A 13,514-nucleotide genomic window follows, 5' to 3' on the forward strand; every position below is an offset into this window, starting at 1 on the left:
GTATAGTTTTATTAATGATGTCATAGTATTAACAATTGAAGAGATTGTAAAGAAGCAAATGAATATGACAAATAATCGGTAAAAACCTCTTTTTTGCATTGCACAGGTTGTTTGAAAAAAGTTGGGGTTTACTCTAAGAAACTAGTGGAAAGTGTAGAGAAATAGCGAATTCAGAGGAAAAAAACACAAACATTTGTCATATTCTCTAAATTGAAGGCGGAGTAGAGTGAATTACTATTTTTAGTATTCGCAAATTCAAGCTACTCCACCTTTAAAACAAGATTATCTATCTATCTACATCTACAGACAAAACCACAACCGCAGTAGGTAGAGCAATCATTGGATCGTGAAGGAGCACAATATCCTGAGTTCGCGTTATAATAGTATCTACAGTTGCTATTGCAATCTGTGACTCTACCACGAGTACTAAGATATCGATATCCCTTAATAGCGTTGCGTTCGAGTGGCGAGTCAAATTGGTATCCCATAAACGATGATCGTCCATTCAAGCCTTTGCCTACCTTCCAGTCATACCAAGGATCTTTACAATTTACTGTCATCGAGAGCACAAATAAAGCCAAAAGACAGAAGGAAGTCGAGTGCCCAAACATTTTCCAACTTTGTTCTGAAGTTCGTACAAAATTTCTGAGTATATTCTAATAAACTCGAAATGGCACCGAGAAACCCAGTGTCATAAAGAGATTGCTTTTGTTTTTTCATTGGTTTTCTTCTGTTTAGACTAACAGAAAAGAATAGAAAAGCTATAGTTCAGCAGAATTGGTAAACTTTCAGGTTTTTGCTGAATCTAGATGTTTTAAACAAATGTTTGAACCTCCATGAAGTTTTCTTGAATTTTTTTTATAAATTTTATCATGAAAACGGTTTCAGGAACCATTCCAAGTATATAATAGTAACACAGAATAAAATAAAGGAAAATTTTTTACTTACTATCAAGAGGCCGGTTAGATTGAACGAGTCCTTCACTATGGTGGAAGTAGCAGATAAAACTTCAACACGGATTCAGCTTTTAAACAAAGTGGGTGGGCATACAGTAGGCAGACAAATCTGTGGATTGGTGATTGAGAATAACAAAACTCAAAATTGTAATGTTAAATCAACAGGAAACTTGTCACGGTCAAGCACAGAGAGCGCATTTTTGCACATGTTTCTGGCTAGAAATAAGGCAAAGTGACACATTTGATCGCCGTGCAGGGGCAGCTGTTCAAAAAGTTGTTGACAATTATTAGTTGAAAAAAATATGACAATTGTTGTGCTCTCAATGATTGGGAAGGTTCAAAAGTTCGAACAAATATATGTAGTTTAGTCCACCGACGCATGTTTTAATTCGAGGGACTAGGCAAATTTTGAAACAATCTGAAATGGGATACTAAACTTAGAAATTGATATTGAAAGTCAACAACTAGAGCACGAGCGAGCATCACAATTAACATTTCATAACCTTGTATTGTATGCCATATGATTTTATTTTCCATTTCCTAAAGAACGTGATCAAATTAAACAAAAGTACATTCAGAAAATTCCATTAATTTGAATTTAGAGATGTACTTTTACGAATCTATTTCAGAACAAATCACACAAAATTACTGATAAACTTTTTCATAGTTTTCACTTATTTGTTCAGTGTTGGCGAATGTTGAGTATAAGTTGTTTACGATAATTCGGTTTTGGTGATAAACTCCGTTTTTAAGGACGATAGAGAAGACCAAGTAGTTCGAACATTCATTTTTATTGAAGTTTGGGCTGCAAAATGACAGAGTCGATTGATGGAAACCCTTGGAGAATTCTCGAACTTGTGGCTGAGGTTAGTTATTGGAATCCTACTATGTAGTAAATATTTTAATTGAAAAATTTTCCGATTGAAATTTGGTTTTATCATTTCAAAGCCTGAGGGTAATCTCAATTCCTACCTGGTTAAAAACCCTTTTTTTCAGAATGAATATCATCTAGAACAAGACAATAATGTTGATCAACTTGAACAATTTTCTGTAATCCCCGGATTTCAAGAAGAACTTGTTGAATTTGCAAAGAAAAAACTATTGGATTCCATAGAAGTTCAACAATTTCTTGTGGAAAGAGATATTGAGTTTCAGGAGAAGTTAGTTATTCTCTATTTTTTTTTTCTAAATAAGAAAATAGTAATTAATTATAATTGTTATGTTTACAGGAATATTGCGTCACTGATAGATGAATTAAGTGATAATCAAGACGATGAGTCGAATTCCAAAGAAATACATTTGGAATTGAAATCTTCAAAAAACAAATATGAAGGTCTTAGAAAGAAGATCGCAAGTTTCAAAGGGAGACAACAGAAAGCTGTGGGATTTTTGAATTCTGGACTAGAGGAAATTCGAATTCTAACTTCTCCCAATGACAAATTTTGCTACAAAGTGAAGAATGCTTCTTGGAGGTGTTCGGTCGATAATTCCATTGATCTACAGAAGATCAAATTGATATGCGAGAAGTTAATCGGATTGGAAAAGAAAATGGAAGTTACATTTTGGACATCTGAGATCATGAAACTTCTAGAAAATCTTGATCAACGACATTATGCAGTAGCATTTGGGATTATTATTGGGATGGTAGGTTGCTAGAGATTTAGTATTCTTGCCTACAGTGATTTGCTCATTACAGGCAACTTGGGAATACGAAAACTCAGAAAAATATCATTTGCTGGCACTTATACACCTTTCAATTGGTAGAGATGAAACAAAGACGGATGTACTTCTGTATTGGGAGAATTGGGAGAATGAGTCAATTGAACAATCCATCGTTAGTTTGAGAATTTTGATGATTTTCTACATGAAAATAAGTATTGTGAGTTTGAAAGAATGCTCGTGGCAATTGTTGACTAAGAAATTATAGGATGATTTGGAGTGCAGGGAAAACTTTGAGTTCAGAATTTGCCAGGTAATCGTTTTCATTTTGGAGCACAAAGAGTTTGAGTCAAGCCACTTGACCATGATAACTGAACTCCTCGGAAGTATTGAACAACGATTTGGGAATTTCACGGAAATGTGTGACATTATGTTCACACATTTTGAAGCGAAAGCTCAGATGTTTGACAGGTTTGTTATTAAAATCTTTTTGATTGCTATCCAGGACTCTCACATTTCCTTCGACACTTGGAACGCACTTTTCGGCCAAACGCCGTTTCAAACTTTGTCAGGATTTTGGAAGACGTTGGTGAGACTATGAGCAGTAGGAGAAAATCGGATGTCTGTCCAACTTCTGCTCAATGTTTGAAACATTTCTAAAAAACTATCGGCGGACTTCTAGATTTTAAACTGATGAACCTTTTTTTGTAGCTATGAAGCAAAGATGCTAGTTTTCATGAGAAATGAGCATTTGTCTCTTCTCCAAACACAACACATCGACCAATGCATGGACACTCTGAATATTCTGATTTTATTGTACTTGAAAATAAAAATCGTGAGTTTGAAAGTAATTATCAGGACAATTTTTGATGAATAAGTTATAGGATAAGTGGACGTATAGAGAGATAATTGAACAAAGAATTTCTCAGTTCATCATTTGCATTTTGGAGCACACAGAGTTTCAGTCAATCCACTTGACACTTATAATTCAGCACCTTGAAAGTATCGAGCAACAATTCGGGTGCTTTTCTGGAAAGTTCGACAATATGTTCAAAATTTTTGAATTGAAGCTTCAGATTCTTGACAGGTTGGTTTTCAAAAATTTTTCCTTTTTTACAGTAACAGAGGAAAATGTTAACTCCGTTGTATGTTCACATAACGCTAACTTCCTCAATAAGATGAGGTTATAGCTTTGGTTGTTGTACTATTCAACTTCAACGTAGCCTTATGATTAAAAAAATTTCATTTTTCAGACCAGAACAAGAACGAGTTTCCAAATGGATAAAGTCGCTTTCTTTGCGTTCTTCAATCTCAGAGTTCTCGTCTGAACACTCTCATAGTACAGTTACAGTAATTGAGCACTCTGAGAAAACCTATGAGCTTGAACAAAACGTTCGAATTGACCTTGAGGAAACATTGAAATTGGAGAAAAGAATTGAAGAAGTATCGATAGAGGAATCCAAGAAGAAACAGGAGAAACTGGAGTTGAAGCAGAGAGAGGAGGAAGAAGCAAGAATCAAGGAAGAAGAAGAAAAACAAAGAAAGATTTTGGAAGAGGAAGCTAGGAAAAAACAGGAAGAGGAAGAAGCAAGGTTAAAAGCGGAGGAAGAATTGAAAATTTATGAAGAAGAAAAACGCAAGAAAGAGTTGGAAGAGGAAAGGAAGAAGAAGGAAGAACTGGAAATAAAACGGAAAGCTGAAGAAGAGAAGAAAAAAAAAGCTCTGGAAGAGGAAAAGAAAAGAAAAATCGCAGAAGAGAAAGCTAGGCAAAAACAGGAAAAAGAAAGAAAAAAGCAGGCGAATAAATGCACATTCCTCCAAAATTTCACATTTATCAGGCACCAACATCCATCTCAAACATATAACGAGCGAGTGCTCGATGGAAAAGTGGTTGGACTGTATTTCTCTGCTCATTGGTGTCCGCCATCTCGCGATTTCACTCCGGTTCTTGCACAATTCTATAGTCAAGTAGAGGATAACTTCGAAATACTATTCGTTTCGAGCGACAATAATACACAAGAAATGAACTTCTACTTGCAAAATTTCCATGGCGATTGGTTCCATTTGCCACTCAATTTGTGCAATTCAATGAAGCACCGAAATACCAAAAATCATATTCCTGCCTTAATAATAATGAAACCCGATGGAACAGTTATTACTGATGATGGACGAAATCTAGTTTCTCAATGGATCAACGATCCGAAAGCATTGGTCAACCATTGGAAAGCAATGTTGAACTGAAGTGCGAAAAGGATTTTTATGTTTCTGGTTCACTTTTATTTAATTTTTTTTTTCATTTTAAATGCTCTTTGTGTAGAAAATCTTCGCAAGTATTAGATCAGTTTTACTAATCTGCCTCTTCCTATATTAAATCCTGAAATTGCATTCTTGACAGAAATAAAAAATAAGGGCACGTTGTCGACATGGGGTGTCCCGAGAAATGTGACTGCACTTTGAGAGCTTATATCTTGGCTTAGGATTGGCGGTTTTTTGAGCAATTTGTTTCAATAGCTTACAAAAATAGCGCCTTCCATCGTCATCATTGTGGGGGGGGCGCTTTTGGGAAGGCTAAAACACTGATTTGAGCGGAATTCTGGAGTATGGTCGAAATGGATGTATTCTTTGTACTGACGAATTTCATGTTTTTTCAGCCCCAAATCTTCAGTTTTTCTGACATTTGGTTCCAATTTGTGCGCAAGAGAGAACTTCGTATTTCCAATTTTTTGAAACTATTTTGAAAAAAATTGGCCCACTTTCCAAAATGTAGACCATCATTCAATTTTTGCAAAATCAAAAAGATTAATTAAACGTGAAAAACTTTTCTACCACTCTCTCTCTTTCTCTATTTTTGGTGATGAATTCGATAATTTTCATTTCTTATTTTTAATAACGTGAGGAAAACTCAATTTTGAAGACTTTTCGAGATTTTTACTTTTTCCCAAATCTAATTGAGGGCCGCACTTTTTGAACATGTTGGCTACTTTTAACCTGACTTCCAGCAGGACAGGCTGGAGGCCTGCAATGCTATTGGTTTTCAGTCAAACCCAAAAATCAAGGATTAGGGCCGCCTTCTTACTCTTTGAAACTTTAGGCCTTTTCTATCCCTACTCCCAGCAGAGCAGGCTGGAGGCCTTCTCTGAGAGGTATGTTTCTATAACTACGTATGTTTTTGGAAAGGTAATGAAAAAGGTCACCTAGGTCAGTTAACCGGATTGAGGGCCGGAGGCCCGAATACACAAAAGTATTGGACAGCCGTTAAGCCTATACTGAGCCCAAAAACTCGAGTTGAGGGCCGCAGGCCCGAATACACGAAGAAGTGTTGGAGATCCGTCAAGCCTATTCTTAGCATAATAATTCAGTTCGAGTGTCGCAAGCCCAAATAGACGCAGAAGTGTTGGACAACTTTTAGGCCTATTCTGAGCCCAATAATTCATGTTGAGGACCGCAGGCCCGAATACACATAGAAGCGTTGGACAGCTGTTAAGCCTATTTTAAGCAAAAAAAATTTGAAAAGTGGAAATTGTTATTTATAAAATTATCATTAAACTAAATTTGGCCGGTCTTGACAAACTTCAGCACATTTACTTGACATTTACTAAACACTTGGCTAAATATTAATAAAGCGAATGATTCTTGAGTTACTCTACGCCGAACCAAACCGCGAAGCCTAGCAAATCTCCGATTTGCTAGTAGCAGTAGAAAAATAAATTGTTCAATTCAAGATTGTGCCAATTTGTAGCAAATTCAGAGAAAAAATGTAACAAACCACAAAAAAACTATTATTAGGTTCTATGTTGGGATTTTCCTCACAGATTTTTTTCAAAGATTGGGTCACAATTGGGTCGCCAATCTGACGACCGGGGTTCGAGTCTATATTTGAACAAAGTTTTCTGTTTTTTTTGTGTACACATACTCTATGTAATTGTACTCTTGACTATTCTTTTATTGAGTCTTGGAACAGTTTGCAGAACTCAAAAAAAAACATAATAACTTTTACCCAAAAAAGTAAGATTAATTAATTATTTCTTAATCCAACTTTTCCACATGCATAGGAGTTGATTGTCTTATACCCACGGCAATACGAGTCATCAATGAATCCATTGGAATTTGGCGGTTTCTGTGAAAGTGTCGCACCAGCTAATGAGTAGATGTATATGCATGGTGGGGAAAAGCTGCAAATTAATTTTTCGTATTTTCTAGTGAAACTTTAACTCACTAGAGATTAGCCGGCTCTCCAGGAGCCCACAACATCCCTTCAGTGCCAACAGTGTTCCAGTCTGTCCAGACACATCCACGAATAGTACAACTCGCGCCGAGCCACGTTCCAGAGTCCGTTTGTCCATTTGCAGTCAATATTTCCATACTTTTATTGGCCATCCAAATGCGTTCTTCATTGCTCTGAATACCGGAAAGAGAACCGCCGAGGTTTGAACACGCCGTCGTAGCTCCATTATAGTCCAGAGTTGCTGCTACTATCTGGAATCAGTACTAGGAATCACGAAAAATTAGTTAGATTAAATCTTACCCGGACACACCAAACTCCTTGCGGTCTGTAAAATGCGTGCCAATCGTCGTCACAAGGCTTTGGCGTTGGGCGAGGTGGCGGACGGTTTCCATGATGTCCCCCATGATGCCCCCCATGATGCTTCTTTCCTCCATAATAACCTTCCTCTGATGATGAGCTACTTGAATCGGAATTGCCCCGATTACTGCCGCCACGTAAGAAAACTGTCGCAATTGGAACTAACAACGAAAAACATGCAATGAGTTTCAAAAAAATGCATGATGAATAAGAAACATTGATCATTATAGTGGATTTATATATTGAGGGGTTTTGCGGAGTTTTATTACGGTAATTATTTCTACAAAATCTTGTAACTGATCAGCGGCAGGGTGGCTCATAATTACGGGGTGCTAGGGGTTTTTCGAGCTCGGCAAATTCTAATATCTGCTACACAGCCCTGATAAGAAAGGGGGAGAGAGAGGGTGCGCGCAGACAACAAGACACGCTAGCTGTCTGCGTCTCCGGGATGTCCCTAATTTGAAACTCTTGTAGCTCCCTCACGCAAAAATTGTTAACTAACAAAGAAATACGAATTTTGCTTTTTTTCCCTATCTTTCAGGAATTATGATAAATTATTTTTATTCCAAAAAAAAGCTCTCAAATAACTAAATTCATTTAACTACAAAATGCGTATTTCCAAAAATTCAAGTTTTCAGTTTCCCCTGCCTAACAAAACACCAAACTAAAAATTATCACCTTATCACTATTGCAATCAAATATTTGTCATTATCATCATTTTCACGGGCATAAAATTGAAAGTTTCTGAATAATTTCTACATTTTTCTCAAAAAATATATATTATGTGCGAAACTGTTCAGGACCTAGAAGACTATATTCAATATCAATTTGATGATATCGCATCGTTTAAGCTCGCGATTTTCTTAAGCTCCGGCGAGATTCAGGTTAAATTCGCTTTGGGACAGGTGGAGCAGGTATGATTTTTTGGAAAATATTTATGAATATTATATTGTTGAGTAAAAATAATATAAGTTCCAATCTGTCTGGAAATTACCGAGCCATTTATATTTTGGATTAGATAAATCTAATCATCTTGGAAAATATTTAAAAAAAATCACAATTTTTCTTTGAAATTTTAATCAGAAACTCACCACTTTTGTAGTTCAGTGGTACTGTAATTCTGAAATTAATTTAAAACAAAAATCTGTATTTTAAAATCTATATTTCAATTTTTACAGAACCTTATTACTTCTCTAACATCAATATCAACTTCTGCCGACAAATTCTCTATTGGAGATATCGATTTTCTAAGGGCAACACCTGTAAACTCAAACATCGTCTCAAAGTTTGCAGCTACCAATGAATCATCAACGCCACGTATCTTTGTTACGGAGAAAAATAATAATTTGTTCATAGTTTATTGTTGTGGAACAACTTGTGATAAGGATGAGCCACGGGTGCAGATGCTCATGGAGAATTTGATGATTTGATTGGAATAAGGATTTTTTATTTTCGTTATTTAAAATGATAGTGGGAAAATGACTACTAACAAGTGGTTGGAAGAATATTTTGGAAAATTTAAGTAGAACATTTTTTTGTTAGCTAAATAAAAATGTTTATTTTAGACATTTCCTGTATTACCCGAAAAATTAAAGCTCTGATAAAAATTTCAGCATTCTAAGATTTACAAATTATTACAAATGTCCGTCCAAACATGTCTAACATGTTCTAAACCATGCGGTGAAAGGTGGTTCTCCTCAGTCAGGTACGAGAAGCCTTTGTCGTCAAAAAACCGGAATGTTCTAGTGGAATTATTGTAGAATTCTGGGAGATAATCGACGAGCGCACATTTTCCCTGACAATCTTTAAGGAGTTGTGCGTGACGAGTCCGAGCTGCTTCATAATCAATAAAGTCATTCAGGAGGGTCTGTAAAATAAAAGTATCAGTTCAATTTCAGAAATTCACTAAAAAACATACATCAATTTCGGCTAAATCTTTGCCTTCTTTCACCAACGGTGCTATTCTCGATACCGTTTCCCTGTGTACTCGAGGTATGGCATCCAGGATGTACAGTTTATATTTGATATTTGAAATAAAACCAAGCATCTTCTTTTTCATAATTAGGTAGATTGGATCTTCCTCAATAGTTTTTTGAATTGGATGTCCTATATTCATAAATCTCGTGAACAAAAACGCATAGTCCGGCTGCTCATTCTTGATTTGCTGCTCAAAAAGCGTAGAGGCTGGCTCACAGTTTTTGCTAATCTCAAATGGATAAAGAGGTTCACATCCTAAAATTGATGACATGTAGGGTAAAGAATTTAAATTTAAATTTACCAAATGAACATCCTTGCAAGATACTCTTTGTCTTGGCGTGGCATTCTTGATAGAACAACGTGGCATGATTATCCGCCCAGCTATTGCCAAATATGACCATTTTATACTTGCCGGAGTCTTGAAGGCCCTGAAATATAGTGTAGTACTGTAGTTCACATAACGAAAATTTTGCCTACCGTATGCCTGCACCACCTCTCTGAGTTTTTCGTTCCTGCATACTTGCAAGTTGGCGTGTAAAAGTTCACATAATCTCTCACTGTCCACTGGTAATTCAATCGAATCGCGTCGTCCACTGTCATGTTACTGGTTACAATATCTCTATTTGAGTTGGTCCTCAAGTGTACGCGATCCAAGATATCGTCCTTGTTAATCACAATCACATTTAGGAGGAATAAGGTGACAACTAAGACCCCAATATTTGTTAAAGACAGGTGAAGGTACCACTTTTCGAATCCTTCGAAGGAAATGACAGCAAGAATGCAGGAAGCAGCCAAGGCAACAATTAGTACTGAAAGTCAAATAGAATTGCAGTTGTAAGTATTAGTCGTTCTGTTATATGCTTCAACAGAACACCATATAACCATATAAATCAAAATTCCCACTTCCCAACTCACAATACGAATCACCCCCGTAGGTAAGCTTCCAGTATGCATAAATTGGCCAATGAATGAGATAAAGTGAATATGAGATGTCACCGATATAAGTTAAAACTCTATTGGATAGAAATTGATTTCCACTGGAGATAAGCATCAATAGCCCTGTCCCAATTGTGATGAGTGGTCTGAAACATATATAAATTTTTATAACGAATCCCTATAATAAAGGTACCTTCCAAAATCTGAACTTAGCGAAAATGGACAGGTAGTTATAAAAACCAGTGTAAGAATTAGGATATAACTTGAAGTTTTCTCAATGATATCTTTGCTCACATTGGTGGGATTCCGCTCTACATCTTGAGATTCTTCATCACTTAGTAGTGGTTCTTTATCGCCTACTGATGAGCTTTCACTTGAGATTTTAGCTTGCGAAGCTCCGTAGACTAGCATACCTGAAATTTTATATGAAACTCTGTAACCAACAGTCGTTAGAACCTATCAAAAACTGCCAAATCCTAGCAAACACACTGTTAAACGCCACAGTAGCTGGGGAGGAATAGTAATAGCCAATTGAGAATAATCCTGAAATTTGAGCATAAAAGTGAAGTCCAGAAGCTCAAATCTCACCTATGACTCCATAATATCCATATTGAAGCTTCTGGGGTATCTTGTTTCCGATTATGTAGATGGAGGGAACAATAAGGTAGAATTGAATCTCTACGGATAGGGACCAGGTATGGGTGAAAATGTTCACGGCGATGGCGAGCTGAAGTGAGGAGTTTTTGATGATCAACAAATAATAAAAACCATTTCAAAATAGTCCTCTTCAATAGTCATTGGTTTATTGGACACGAAAAGCAATGACATAACTGCGGAAGACCTGTTGGTTTCAATAGCGGTAGCCGGAAAGAAGTTATAGAGAAAAATCATAGAGATCAGGATGATGAGGAGATAAAGCGGAAGTATTCGCTTGAATCTTTTGGAATAGAACAAGGTAATCAGAGAGAATGGGGACTGGTCTTCAGCTCGTTTGAGCAGCATGCACATGAGAAAGCCGGAGAGCACGAAGAATCTGGAAAGTGAAATGATTACTTGTAACAGCTTTTTGTAAGATCAAAAGGATCTTCAGGTTGCTTCAGTTTTAGATTCTAGAAATGTGTCAGACGAAACAGTCAAACCCAAGTTTTAGACTCAGTGGAACTTACTGATCAACTCCGAGATATCCATTCGGAAATGTACCGGGCAAGAAATGAAATCCAAGTACTGATAAAATAGCGAGCCCTCGAATTCCTTGAAGATCCTGCCGTTTTGAAGGTTTTGGTTTGAACTTTTGTAGGTCCATTAGCAATACCACCTCAATATTGTCGATTCTTCAATTTTCAAATGTAATCCAAAACCCGATAAAAACGAGAAGAAAGATCTTTAGAATGCATAGGACACCCACAAACTACGAAAAATACGTAATGACGAACAAAACAAGCTGGCATCTAGATTAGCTTATCCCTGAAAATCAGGAAAAAAAATAAAATCGGGAAAAAAGCTCTAAGAGGGTATTTGCTATAGGATTACAGTAGGCAGGAGTACTAACGAAGAAAGTTCAGTTTTGTTGGAGAAGCCTGATCGGAGTGGGAATATTGAGGTACCCAGCGAAAAATTTTGAGTTTCCGAGATTCATGAGATCCGGTTTATTGCTAATCGCTCTTTTTCATCTAGTTCGAAAAATTAAAAGACCAATTCTGAGATTTTTGAGGAAATCCTACAGTACGCCCAACTTCTGTGCGATTTAGGAAGTTTCTGAACTTTTCCAGGTTAAAAATTTGGAGCAAGAGAGCAAAAAAAATCTACCGCCTAACTTTTTGTCAAATATTATCATTAAAATGCTGGTTTTTTTTCCAAAAAATTGGAAAATTTCAGGTGGTCCAATAGCAGTTGAGTAATTGTTTTTTTTTGAGCTGAAACCGATACCAATATCGGAGTTTCCTGAAAAGTTTATAAATATCATAAACTTCTCAAACGAAGGTTCTATAGCAGTTGGGCGCCTCCGGTTTTTTGTCCCCAGCGATACAGCAAAAAAAACCAATACCAGCAACTTCTCTGCAAATATTCCTAATTACCACAACGGTGTCATTGCTTTATCGGAACATTTCCAAGCTAGAAACCTGAACAGGACATTTTTCAAAATCGTCAGTTAGAAACTGAGATAGCATCAGACCTCCATCATGTTATGGAAATTTTCTGCTTGATGCCCTGAACTTTTGAGAAAAATTGGAAACGGTTTTGCGGTAGGCACCCTTTTATTTAACAATTTCATGTACATGTCTTGCGCAAACTTATCTGTTTTATTTGATTATTAATATTGAAGTTTTATGAATGATTTTCAGATACAGTATATTTAAGAATTCGAATAAATTTCCCTTTAAAAGTTGTAGTTAGAAAGCTGGCACAGATAAGACAGGCAGGTGAGACGCCTATATGAAAACCTGATGCGGCAAATTTCTTTGGTTCATCTAATTCATAAAAATAAATCAAAAATCACTTGAGAAGATTCCTTAAGTAGAATTAATGCTAAAAGTTAACAAATCTGTAGAAGAAGGTTCAAACGAAACATATAAAGAAATAAATCGCCTTCAAACTATGAATAAAATCCATAAAAATCGAATGGCAAAGCTGGACGGTGTTTTCCTATCTCGAAAATCAAAAACTCTTTAAAAAATTGCGACTAGTGTTTCAGGCATGACAAGATGATCCGATTAGAGAAGACACGGCTGGAAAAATGTTGGTTTACCATTTTGAACTAAGGATATTTAGCTTCAAGCTGGTAGAGTCTATTTTGGAATTCCGGTTTATTCCCGGTTAAGACAAAGGAAATTATAAGATCAATGATCTTTGAGATTCACGCTGTGCGGGTAGCTCAAGTGTATTTTTAGTGAAAAACTCACACCTTTACTGACATGGCTCGGATTTGTGCACAACTGGGCACAAAATGAAAGGAGCTTAAAGATTTCAAAGTCAAAAATTTTCACAGAAAACCGCCCCATCCACTAATGCAGGAGGAATAACTCAGCCGTAAAGCTACAACTGTTCAGTTTTTCAGGATTTTACTATGAATTAAGTAAAAAATATATAAGAAAAAACACAAAAAAAAAATTTTTCAGGACACTGTTATTAAAAAAAAAAATTTAGATAGTCATCTCCGTAACGCTTCCAACTAGGCACGATGTTGCAATTTTCTCCTAGAATGTTGCGGTTGGGTGGAAAATGATCAAACACCATTGGGTTAATGGAAAAAAGAGATAAAAGGAAGTACATTGAGAAAAATCGCACAGCTATTACGGGGAGCAATACTTCGAAACTTACAAACCAAATAACTTCCGGATAAATAAAAATAACTAAAAACACAAATTGGTGTTTCAAAAAAGTATTGACTCGATAGCTGAAACCTT

At 36.3% G+C, this 13,514-nt stretch overlaps 5 protein-coding genes and 1 non-coding gene across 7 annotated transcripts; 3 read left to right on the forward strand and 3 right to left on the reverse strand.

Annotated features, from left to right (window-relative positions):
• Positions 1-290: 290 nt before the first annotated feature.
• Positions 291-611, reverse strand: rgba-1 (Defensin-like protein; the record flags this gene model as incomplete). Its single annotated transcript, NM_001136294.1, has 1 exon — positions 291-611. The coding sequence occupies one exon, from the start codon at positions 609-611 to the stop codon at positions 291-293; it is 321 nt and encodes a 106-aa protein (NP_001129766.1).
• A 1,079-nt stretch (positions 612-1,690) lies between these two features.
• On the forward strand, positions 1,691-5,031 carry F17B5.1 (protein-disulfide reductase). Of its 2 annotated transcripts, NM_001047185.5 has the most exons (8): positions 1,691-1,822; positions 1,953-2,116; positions 2,186-2,600; positions 2,653-2,835; positions 2,884-3,086; positions 3,327-3,450; positions 3,500-3,702; positions 3,869-5,031. In NM_001047185.5, the coding sequence occupies exons 1-8, from the start codon at positions 1,769-1,771 to the stop codon at positions 4,854-4,856; spliced, it is 2,334 nt and encodes a 777-aa protein (NP_001040650.1). In that variant the 5' UTR covers positions 1,691-1,768; the 3' UTR covers positions 4,857-5,031. The 2 variants fall into 2 exon arrangements, 1 of the variants encoding a protein (NP_001040650.1); NR_003150.1 differs by having other exon boundaries at positions 1,769-1,822; positions 2,884-3,450; positions 3,869-4,856.
• A 1,599-nt stretch (positions 5,032-6,630) lies between these two features.
• Positions 6,631-7,422, reverse strand: F17B5.10 (C-type lectin domain-containing protein; the record flags this gene model as incomplete). Its single annotated transcript, NM_001265163.1, has 3 exons — positions 6,631-6,787; positions 6,832-7,091; positions 7,141-7,422. The coding sequence occupies 3 exons, from the start codon at positions 7,420-7,422 to the stop codon at positions 6,631-6,633; spliced, it is 699 nt and encodes a 232-aa protein (NP_001252092.1).
• A 505-nt stretch (positions 7,423-7,927) lies between these two features.
• Positions 7,928-8,763, forward strand: F17B5.8 (Fuz_longin_1 domain-containing protein). The gene is made up of 2 exons (NM_001128985.4): positions 7,928-8,111; positions 8,376-8,763. The coding sequence occupies exons 1-2, from the start codon at positions 7,980-7,982 to the stop codon at positions 8,625-8,627; spliced, it is 384 nt and encodes a 127-aa protein (NP_001122457.1). The 5' UTR covers positions 7,928-7,979; the 3' UTR covers positions 8,628-8,763.
• On the reverse strand, positions 8,741-11,484 carry oac-17 (Acyl_transf_3 domain-containing protein). Its single transcript, NM_001375235.2, has 10 exons — positions 11,277-11,484; positions 10,879-11,143; positions 10,699-10,837; positions 10,567-10,653; positions 10,304-10,523; positions 10,090-10,256; positions 9,652-9,983; positions 9,476-9,602; positions 9,116-9,429; positions 8,741-9,064 (listed from the first exon to the last, which is right to left on the reverse strand). Exons 1-10 carry the CDS (start codon positions 11,411-11,413, stop codon positions 8,822-8,824), a joined length of 2,031 nt encoding a protein of 676 aa, NP_001361848.1. The 5' UTR covers positions 11,414-11,484; the 3' UTR covers positions 8,741-8,821.
• F17B5.11 lies at positions 10,639-10,783 on the forward strand. Its single transcript, NR_050670.1, has one exon. It is a non-coding gene; the product is annotated as an Unclassified non-coding RNA F17B5.11 (non-coding RNA).
• Positions 11,485-13,514: the final 2,030 nt, after the last annotated feature.

The sequence above is a fragment of the Caenorhabditis elegans genome, chromosome I (genome assembly GCF_000002985.6).
Source record: "Caenorhabditis elegans chromosome I".
NCBI lineage: Eukaryota > Metazoa > Nematoda > Chromadorea > Rhabditida > Rhabditidae > Caenorhabditis > Caenorhabditis elegans.